The sequence below is a fragment of the Rhagoletis zephyria genome, unplaced genomic scaffold, assembly GCF_001687245.7.
Source record: "Rhagoletis zephyria isolate East Lansing unplaced genomic scaffold, Rhagoletis_zephyria_1.1 Rzeph_scaffold_01524, whole genome shotgun sequence".
Taxonomy (NCBI): Eukaryota; Metazoa; Arthropoda; class Insecta; order Diptera; family Tephritidae; genus Rhagoletis; species Rhagoletis zephyria.
In genome coordinates, this window is record NW_016158608.1 from 22,482 (window position 1) to 34,079 (window position 11,598).

At 42.9% G+C, this 11,598-nt stretch overlaps 1 protein-coding gene across 1 annotated transcript in view; it reads right to left on the reverse strand.

Annotated features, from left to right (window-relative positions):
• The window catches only part of LOC108364318 (muscle M-line assembly protein unc-89-like), a 74,877-nt gene that overhangs the window by 9,077 nt on the left and 54,202 nt on the right, over nucleotides 1–11,598 (reverse strand). The window contains exon 10 of the mRNA XM_017617955.1: nucleotides 9,461–9,829. Within this exon, the coding sequence (XP_017473444.1) occupies nucleotides 9,461–9,829 (369 nt within the window). The remainder of the gene's footprint in view (nucleotides 1–9,460; nucleotides 9,830–11,598) is intronic.

The following is an 11,598-nucleotide window of genomic DNA, read 5'->3' on the forward strand; positions in this document are numbered from 1 at the left end:
CGGCTGCCGGCTAAATCGAAATTTCTCCGGCTGTTTGCTATCGCAACCGGCTAAATCTAGCCGGAAAACGGCTAAAATGGCAGCACTGAGTGGGATACTACCGCCCGCGCAGACGTCTATTCAAAAGAAAGAAACTAGAGGCAGAAAAAAGTGAATGCGAAGAGCTTGAGATGCTGGCAGACAGGCTTAAAAACAACAAGTCGCCCGGAGCCGACGGTATTGCGGCTGAACTGTTCAAAGCCGGCGGCAAAAAGCTGGTCTGATGAATACATGCCCGAAGATTGGAATCTCAGTGTACTTTGCCCAATCTACAGGAACGGAGATCCCGCCATTTGGCCAGTTATCGAGGAATANTCTGTTCAAAGCCGGCGGCAAAAAGCTGGTCGGGCGCATCTACCAGCTATTACGCAGAATTTGGTCTGATGAATACATGCCCGAAGATTGGAATCTCAGTGTACTTTGACCAATCTACAGGAACGGAGATCCCGCCATTTGGCCAGTTATCGAGGAATAAGCCTTCTTTTAATAATGCATAACTGTGAAAGAAATTTCCATCTCGAAATACCCTAATTTACTTTTAAATATTAACAATATGGTAACGCTGCTAGCAACATGAACAAATTATAAAACTTCATAAACCCCACTATCCGTCAAAAAGTTGTTTATTGAAACTACCTTCTTTTTTCTACCATGGATTCATACAAGGCCAATTTATACAAGGTGGTGTTACTGGCGAATTTAGATTTTCTCCGTGGTCCTTCTGAAAGTCAAAAAGATATGTTTGTTGTAATATGAATATGCTTTGTTTACAACAAACACATCATTTTAATATTCAGAAGGACCGCGGCGAAAATCTAAATTCGCCAGTAACACCACCTTGTATAAATTCGCCTTGAGTTCAGATTAACATTTGGGGAAAATTTAAGGTAACTTTTTTGTCAGGAGATGTCGCATGAACTTTAAATGGTTGTAAATCAAACAGAGCAAAAATATGCATGTATTGTAAAATATACTCAAATATTTGCAATAAATATGCAAAATATGAATTGTTTGCAAAATATGCAGAATCATACATTTACAACACAATATGCACTAACGATTGAATGTCATTTTAAAGGAGATTTCGTGATTCGTACAGATATCTTAACCATTTGCATTTAAAGATGCTCAATAAAAACATGAATTTCCATGAGATTCAAGTATAAGAAACTATTGAAAACTGCAGCTGGGCCATTCCATTGTGACTAGTGGGACATTTTACTCCAGAATGTGATCAATTGTGAATTTTAACTATGTCGTCGGAACTTATACAATAGCGAAATATATTTTTTAACATAGAACGATAACTAATGTATAAAACTGCTTTAACAAAAATACCAAACGCTTTCTTAGTTTTATGTTACTATCATTTGAATTGTACACTGAAAAGAACTATATTTTACCCTTGAGCGCTCAAAGATGAATTTTAGCCAAAACACTTAATTTTCACGAACGATGTACTTGAGTTGTAAAATATGAATTATTCGCTTTCGTTTTCAATAAAAATGAGGTTTATATAATCTTCATAGAAATATTATAAACTATTTAAATTTGTGACTGATGGGACATCCCCTTGTGACTGGTGTAAAGTAATTATGCATGAAATAAAAGCTTCCATAGACAAAAATTACAAATTGTTTTGATTTTTAAATATTTCCCCACAGAATAATGAAGTGTAATCATTTAAAAAGAGTTCCTACTGAAATAGAGATAATTAGGACATATTTAAATTTATGTCGGTTTCCTCTTTACAATGGAATTACACAGCTTCTTCTGATAACACTGGACCACAAATTTCAACTTTTTCTCTTTACCAGAAACGCCGTTATGAAATTCTTATGTAAAATCACCCCCTGATTCCGAAAATCAAGGTTATTTTCGCCCTTTACAATTTTATCCACACCCCTTATTGTTTCCAAGCCTACGTTAGCTGAGAAAACGGCTTTGAATTTTTCCAACATTAATCTGGCAAGAGGTCCCTGCGCTTCTATAAGCCGCATAGGCGTGTGTATATTTTTTAACCTTTAAAAAAAATTGTTAATGCTATAATCACTTTTTTAAAGGTAAAAAAGGCTAAAAACGGCAAATAACTTAAAAAAGGCAAAAAAAGGCAGCATCATATGTGTATATATGGAATCAGGGTAAAGCTAAATCGTGGACCTTCTTAGTCGAATATACTCTATCTCTTTAGCAGAAAAAAAGGCAATCTCCATAAAATCCGTTCCCTGCTTATGAGTAAATCACCAGAACTTCCTTAAACGGAGTTATTCAAGGTTTTTTTTTCAAAATCGTATGGTAAAAGATCAAATCAATAAAAAAAAAATCGGAAACCCCAGGAAATACAACTAATAATCTCCAATTTGAGAAACTTGGTAAAAGAATAATTATTTCATCGCATTGTTTTTAATATTTACTGCAGTAGTTATAGTACCTCAAATTTCAATAAATTATCTAAAAAGTATACATATTTCCTCACTCTGTAAAACCCATAAATCCGAGGCTATAAAATTATTCTAAGCCAATATGGCTTCGCTTAGAACACTAAGGCCCAGTTTTCAGTGCCAGTTTAAACTTAGATTATGAAAACTAGAGATGGGCACGGGCCTAAATTTTCAGGCCCGGCCCGGCACGAGTGCAAAATCAACTTTCAAAAACACGCACAAGCCCGCACGTTAAGAATTTTAGTGGGGCCCGACGGGACACGCCCCAGCCCGGAAATAAAGAGCCAACTTTTATTGTAGATTTTTATAATATATTTCCTGGGAAGTAGAAAAAGTGGAAGGTATTTTATGTATGTAAACAAAACTACTAAGTATCATATATTTTCTATCGGTTTCCAAATATTTCTTTTTTTGCTTTTCTCTTATCAAAAGAGTTTTAAATATGTACTATTTTTTTTTGTATAAAAACAAAAGCTCATCTAAATTTTTAGTATTAGTAAACTGAGTTTATATTGGGCAGCTGGCTGGCCTTAGTTTAAACTAGCCAGCTCGAGCGTTTAAACTAAGTTCAAACTATAACCGTGCACTGAAAAACTGGCCCCTAAGCTGTACACTAACACTCGAAATGAAAATCAAGTTTCGACGGTCCCGTGTGGGGATTACACTGACAACGAAAATAACTGAAGCGCATTGTTTCCTTATAAAGTGGAATTGTGACAATCGCTACGATAAATTTTCGTCGCTAAAATTCTCTAAAAGAAATCAGTAGGGCCTAAAAGTATAGGGCCTAAAAGTAGGCTGGCGAAAATCCTCGGACTGAACCCTCCGCGAGGGTGCCGGCTGGAAATGGGCACAACAGAGCAATCCCGTGCGATGTCGGGAGGGTGTCCAACTAAGATCAGGGATCAGTGCTTTGTGCTTATGTGTTCTTTCATCACTATGCCATACGGAAATGGTCCTTGATCGTGGTCTGGAGGTAGGGGCTGGATCAAGGCGTTACGCGTACCGTACTGAGGATCAGCCGGGCTGGGAGCCCCTAAATAGCCCAGGCGCTAACGGAGCCCTCTGGGAACCAGGCCGCACCCGGTTGCATTCTATGGCCTTACCCTGGGTACTGCTGATCTCTGCCTGGGGCCGACGAACCCTATCTCCGCGACTCGTGGGAATATGAGCGATACAAAGAAGAAAAATACAACAACAACGGAAATTGAGACCGGCAACCACCAGACACCATGGGGCCCATGCGATGCAGGGTCCCTCTACTAGCCACGATGTGGCCAACATCAGTGGAGAACGCAAGCCTCTGGCGATGCCGGGGTTTCGCGCATCCACAAAATCGGAATGGAATAGGGTTGGAGAACCGAAACGGGATTTTCCCGGCACCAGTGAAGGCAAACCTGCAGTCCTAGGGGGCGCTAGAGCTGATGCGCGGGCCCCGCCTCCCCCTACACCTACTGCTTTCACATGGCCTGATGACAGGCCACCACCTAGCGCAGCCATTTCTAAGCACCGGAAGGTCGCCATGAGGATCTTGAAGAGATCCGCTTTAACACCGAGCCTGTGTAGCAGGGCGCTGCTCTGTCACGTGGAAGAGATCCGGTCGGAAATAGCGTGGGCAATGACGATAGTGCCCGACTATCAGCTGCCGGTGCTCGGAGAGCCACCAGCTGCGGAAAAGCGCAACAGATCGATGGAAGTTGCGCAAAACAAGGCGAAGAGGGCCAAGACGCAAGGCCCATCCTTCGCTGAGGTAGCCAAAAATCGGATCCTCCTGGGTGTGCTCGATGAGAACCAGGAAGACGAATTGGCACTTAGAGCTCATTGGAAATGGGTTAAAGCGGAATTGGCAAACATCTGCGTTAGCGTGCTTCGAGAGCACCCCGGACCACCTCCAATATGCCGGGACGCAGATTGGTTCCAAGGCAACGTCAAGGTCGTCGCGTGTGACGACGAAAGGTCTCCGGGCCTGTACAAGAAGGCGTGGCCACACTGGGAGAGGTCTACCCCGGAGCGATGCTACGGGCTATGGACTTCAAGGACATCCCATCCAGGCCTAGAGCAAGGGCATGGATACCGGCCAAACCGACCGAACCTGAGAGAGTACTTGAGATTATAAGGCTCTTTAATCCCGAGTTACCCTCTCACAATTGGAAGGTGGTGCGACTGGAGCATAGCACAAAGGCGACTCGTCAGCGGTCCTTCTGCTAAAAAAGTAGTCCTTGCCACTCCTCGAAAAGACTGGGGGCGTCATTAATTACGGTTTCGACACCGTGAAGATAAGGGTGTACACGAACGACGTGAACGCAGCAAGAGGCAACGAAGTTGAGCCGGAAGAAGACAATAGCGAGGATGAGGTGGTCGAGGAATCCAACCAGGCCAATCCGATGGATGACCTGGCTGGTGGATACGCCTCATCTACATCCTCTCTGGGAGTCGACCATATCTTCCGGCAATACACAGAAGAGGAGCTGATGTCAGTCGACGACGAGGCGAACTCAACAGTGGTGGAGGTGCGGCCAAGATGGTTCGCGTCCTCCAGATTAATCTCCACCACAGCAAAGCAGCGTCGGCTGCACTGCTGCTCCAGCTCTCAAAAGGGGCAGCAGACATCGCCCTCATCCAGGAGCCTTGGGTGATAGGGCATAAATTTGCGGGCTGAAGTCGGCAGAGCACACTTTGATAAGTGGAGCTACCATAGGTAAACCAAGGGCCTGCATTCTTGTAAGTACCAAACTAAAAATATTGTTTCTTCCTCAGTTCAGTGACGAAGACACCACCACCATCAGTCTGGAGGCGAACGGACGACAAAGTAAGGCTTCCTCAATGTATCTGGCACATGACAGACCTGTAATCGGTCGAACAGTTGTCAACTACGGGCCCTGATTAGGTGCAATGCACATGCTGGGGAAGCGGAGACATAATGAACGGGGTGAGTCACTCTTTGAATTCATACTAAAATCTAACTTAGTTATAAGCAATAGGGGTAGCGAGCCTACCTTCATAACGAAGAGCAGAAGAGAGGTCCTGGATGTTACCCTCGTCTCAGAAGATGCGGAGGTTATGATCAGAACTGGAGGGTGCTTGATGAGCATTCCTTCTCTGATCACCGCTTCATCCAATTCGACTTAGATGGGGTCCCGTCCAAGGTACCTCCCAGAAGAAATCTAAAGAAAGCCGATTGGCATAAGTACAGAAAAGAGCTTGATAAGCGGCTCTCAAGAACCACACTAGCAATTCCAGGAAACTCTAGGGACCTAGATAGGCTGGCAAATCGCTTTACTGCGGCGTGTGGCAAGGCTCTGGATCAGGCCTGCCCCATGGTAAAACCGAGAGGCAAAAAGAAACCACCCTGGTGGAGTTAAGAGATTGACGAGGCCCGAAAAAATTGTCTCGCAAAATCCTCGGGAGGCGATATGCATTGGGAAATCTATAAGTTAAACTTGAAAGATTACAAGAAACTATTAAGGAAGAGCAAGAGATCCTAATGGATGAACTTCTGCAGTGGTATGGAATGCGTATCAGAAGGTTCTAGGCTCAGGAAGGTTCTCTCTAGTTCACCTCGTATCGCCCCGGGATGCTTGCTAAGATCCGACGGAGCGTGGACGGAAACTGGGGAGGAATCCCTGGACCATCTTCTGAGCACACACTTTCCAGGCGCCACCGAGCAGCCACTGAACGAGCCAATGAGAGATAGCGGTCAACCGGTTACGGTAGACCTTATCACCAAAGAAAAACTAATGTGGGCAATAGGATCCTTCAAGCCTTACAAATCTGCGGGTCCAGATGGTTTTACACCGATTCAGCTGCAGCAATCTATGGAGCTAAGCTCAAAATGGCTGTATGCTATGTTTAAGGGAGTCCTCACTCTTAACTACATTCCGGAGACCTGGTAAAGGTCAAGGGTTGTCTGCATTCCTAAAGCGGGAAAAACATCCCATACTATCGCCAAAGATTTTAGACCTATTAGTCTATCATCTTTCCAGCTCAAGATAATGGAGCGACTGATTGAATCCTTTCTTAGGGAATCGGTTGCAGACAAAATTATGGCTTCGCAGCATGTCTATACGAAGGGGAAGTCCACCGAAACCGCGCTACAGGAAATCGTGTCGCATATTGAGAAATCCCTTGCGATAAAGGAATACACCTTGATAGCATTCTTAGACATTGAGGGTGCTTTCAACAACATCACACCTGAAGCAATCACATCAGCTCTAACTGGTCTGGACATCGACTCACGGCTGGTGTCGCTTATACGACAGCTGCTAGTTGGCAGGGTCGTGCGGGCGGAACTGGCGGGCGTGTCGCTGGACAGATACGTTTGCAGGGGAACCCCGCAGGGTGGGGTCCTCTCNCGTCACAGCTAGTGTCGCTTATACGATAGCTGCTAGTAGGCAGGGTCGTGCGGGCGGAAATGGCGGGGGTGTCGCTGGACAGACACGTTTGCAGGGGAACCCCGCAGGGTAGCGTCCTCTCTCCCCTTTTATGGGTCATGGCGATAAATGAGTTATTGCAGACCCTGGAAGGGGAGGGAGGCGCGAAGGTCATTGCGTATGCTGACGACCTTGCGGTGGTTGTGAGTGGAAAATTTCCACAAACTCTGTGTGACATTATGCAGGACAGACTAAGGTTAATCGAGAGATGGACCAAGGAAAAAGGTCTGGGTGTTAACCCAGAAAAAACGGACCTGGTGNTCATAGGAAATAAGATTCTGAAGCTAGGGGAGACCGCAAAATAGCTAGGCATAGTCCTGGACAAAAAGCTGAACTGGGCGCAAAATATACAAGAGCGTGTTAAAAAAGCGACGGTAGCCCTCTACAGCTGCAAGGGGGCGATTGGGCGTAGCTGGGGGCTGTCCCCTAGCATCATGTACTGGCTATACACGGTAGTTGTTCGGCCGATTCTATTATATGGGGTCTTGGTATTGGCCAAGTCTCAACAGGAAATCTATAACTGAAGCACTCCAAAAGGTGCAAAGAACTGCGATGCTCTGCATCTGTGGGGCTCTGCGCACAACTCCATCGGAGGCTATGTGCGTGCTGCTCGACATTTTGCCAATTGAAATTGTTGGAAAACAATCAGCGGGGTGTGCCGCCTTGAGGTTGAGGGAACTACCAGGCTGGAGGGACACTCAGGAAGGCCACACCGCAATCTTAAAGAACGTAAATATACCGGACACGGATTACTGTGCACCAAGGTTGAACTTCACAAAGAGGTATAGGATTTCCATTCCAGAAAGAAAATTCTGGTCAGGAGGTGCTCCCGATGAAAGTGGATCACTCCACCTCTACACCGATGGCTCTAAGCTAGACGGAAAGGTAGGAGGGGGGTCTTCTCAGCGCGGCTGGGGCTGGAAATATGTTTTCGCTTACCCAATCACTGCAGCGTCTTTCAAGCTGAGGTCGCTGCTATACAGGAAGCGGTTGAACACCTACGTATAAGAGAAGTCATTTATAACGATATCTTCATTTACTCAGACAGTCAGGCCGCACTCAAAGCGCTCGACTCCGTCACATGCAGTTCAAAAACCGTAGCAGACTGTCGCAGATTCTAAACGAGATGGCTGAGCAGTCTGCGCTTCACTTGGTATGGGTTCCGGGACACCGGAACATACCAGGCAATGAAAAGGCGGACGAACTTGCAAGAGAGGGCACATCCGCTCCACTTTCGCGGGCCTGGAAGAGGTTAGGCATGCCGCTCGCTAACTGAAAGCTCATTCTAAGGGATCTGTCTCTTAAACTAGCAAAAGGACAGGTGGGATAGCCTCACCACTTGCCACAAGACGAAGCTTACATGGCCAAAATGGGACAAAAAGCGGTCGGTCATGCTGACAGAGGGCTAGCCGCAGCTGTGGGGCTGATAACAGGCCATGTTGCTATTCGGAAGGCACGCGGAGAGGTTAGGGATCCCCCTAACGATTTCTGCAGAAGCTGCAGAAATGAAGAAGAGCCAGAAAGCTTGCGGCACCTGTTATCCCATTGCCCCGCACTTTGTAGAAGAAGACAAAAGTTTATGGGTTCAGGATTCTTTGAGGACCTAACCGACATAGCCGAAGTAGGCATACGGCAAGTTCTCGGTTTCGCGAAATCCACACGATGGTTTGAGTAGGAGGGTTCTAACGATCCGCGTGGTATCACAACGGGCCCACAACCAAAGGCCTATGTGGGCTATTGGGGCACTGGCAGCCACTTCAACCTAACCTAACCTAACCTAAAAGTATACAACATGGAAGAGTAACACATGCGATGCGTAATCAGCCAAATCTGGCAGTGTGGCGGACATGCAACTTCATAGATGTTGTGTGTTTTTGGGGGCGTCTGCTGTACTTTGGAAATTTTTGGCGATCAAAATTAGCGATAGCAATTGTTTGAATCCGGCTGCAGATCGTTCATACATATACTCTACCGTTCTTCGTTGCCTGCAGCGCACTGAGGAGGAGCTTTTCTCTCTCGCTTACTCAAACTCCGAGTTTCTGTCTGCCCTGGTTAGAACCCATATGGGACTAATGTAACTGTCATCACTGATGTTAATTTTACCGTTGCAGCCCAATCGGAAATTCTACTAGCCAGCTATTCTCATAGGTAGCATTTACGTCATCGGTGACAGTTAAATCTTGGTGGATTGTTATATCAGAAGCCCATAACAGGAGAAATTTTTTATTCAACATGGAAAATTTTTCATAGGTTGTTCTAAAGGGGCAGATGTGTCTGACAGCGAACTATTAATATTTGTATGCAATATGCGATGAAAAATATTTAAAATATAGGATACACGCCTCGCTTTTCAAACGCTATGACTTGGTTTTGCTATGAATTTTGACGTTTTTAATTTTAAAACACATTAAGGGGAATCACTGACTCCTGCAAACCCTTGCACGGTGCAGGGTTCGCACGTAAGAACCAGCTTTCCTATGGAGGGATATGCAATCACTCTATCCTATATGCATATATTCATAAGTATGTACATATCTATAATGAAATTACCTTTTACATTGAGATGGAAGCTCGATGTAGTCGTTCCCTGGTCGTTGACTGCAGTTAATGTGTATAACCCATCCTCCACAGGCTTAACACATTGGAAAACTAGTCTGTATTTATCGCCATCTAGGTCGGCAATTACTTCGCAGTTTTCATTGTTGCAGAGGTTTTCGTTTCCTCGAGTCCACGTAACTTTAGGTTTAGGATTTGCATAAATTATGGCATCAAAAGCTATGGTATCATCAGGAAGACAACTGCAATCTTTGAGACCAATAATTTCTGGCTTTGATAAAACATCAATCCAGCCACTGGTACTTATTTCACCATATTTATTTAGTATCTGCAGCTCATAATGTCCAGAATCCTTATGTTGACCTAAATAAATATAATAAAATCATGTTGAATTTATTGGAAACGGGTTGGGTACAAAATTATTATGGTTCAATATTCCGTATTTAAAATTCCGTATATATTCAAAATTTTGTATTCAAAACTCTGTAGGTATAGCAAAATTTTGTATTGAAAAATTCTGTATTGCAAAATTTCGTATGCAAAGATCTTAAAACCATAAAAAGTGCGCATGTGTTTTATTTATCCATATGGCTTTCCGATTTTTCCATAAAGATTTTCGTAAAGCATAATTTTGGAAATACACTTCCTTTCTTTATCTATAGGTTTTCCGATTTTTCCAATACAGGATTCCGTAAAGCAAATATACATATCGTCGTTTAAAGTACAAAACCGCGTATGTGTAGAGGGAAAAACACTCATATTTAAAAATTGTTCTTTCATTTATAAAGCAGTCGCATTTCTGGCTAGAATGGCTGACTTCCACAACGTCAATTGCTTTGCATATGTACAAAGTATAAGGTTCCATAACGCCGAACTACAAAATATTGACAACGTGTACTTTTCCAAAACGCATCCGAAAAGTTATCGAAACGCATCGCAGGAGCAATCAGCGCATCAGAAACAAAGTTGATGCTTTGTTTGTTATTGGTTACCATTGGTGATTTAAAAATGGAAAATTCAGAAAAATTGTTCATTGCTATATGAATATTTAAAATATGCAATATATATGGTTGCAATGTGCGCAACTCTGCATATGCAAACAGTTTGAATACCGAAGTATAACAGTTTCCAAACATTGCATTGATACATTTTGGAAGTCAGCCTATATTTCAGGACGAATGGATAGGCTTGAGCTAAGAGCTTCGGTGAACAAATATAATTTTTGGAAAAAAATTTGAGTTACGCGGTTTTGCAGAATAACGATACGCGGTTTATACTTTAAACGACAATATATAGTTTATATTTATGTAATACTTTAAATTATAACTAATGTTTGAAAAAAAAATATACATATTTGGAGTCAAATCTCAGCCAAATATTCACCAAAATTTTGGTCAGTGCACGATGAGTCAACAAGTATCCATTTCCCAAAAACACATCATCATCGGCTAAAAGTTATCGTTGGGAAACGAGATTCAGGGGTGTAATAACTTATCAATGATTCGAAAGAAGAGTTTGGTTTATGCAAAAGTTCAACCCACGACAATTCAAAATGGCCAAAAATACCCCAAAAGATAAAGCTGTAAAAGCATATAGAAAAATTAAAATAAGGAAAAAGTCTAGACTAAGACATATTTGTTTTCTAAAAAGAATTGCTAAACATTTATTTGTATATCAATTTACTTTTTCCCATTTTTTTATTTAAGTACAGAATAAGATTTCAGTGTTAAATAAGATAATAGTAAAAAAATACCTTTAAAACAAGCTTTCTAAGTATGAACCAAACCAAACTCCGACTACTTCATATCAGGGTTGTTGCGAATATGTCGCATTCGCAACCGCGGGGCTTCCGCATTAATTTTAACATTCGCATTCGCTTTCGTATTCGCAATAATCAATGCGGAGCTTTTGCGAATGCGAATATTTTGCAAGTGGACCGATAAAACGTATACATATATGACAAAAAAAAAACTACATATTATAGCCAATATTTTTGCCTGTGGTCGTAGGAGTATTTGTGTAAAAACTGGTCAAATGTCATATTTATCAACTTTGATAAAAATGTCTTTAAAATATTATTTCTTAAGCTATATAACCGAGCTATCAATGGGCAGCCATAAAAGTTCCCACTT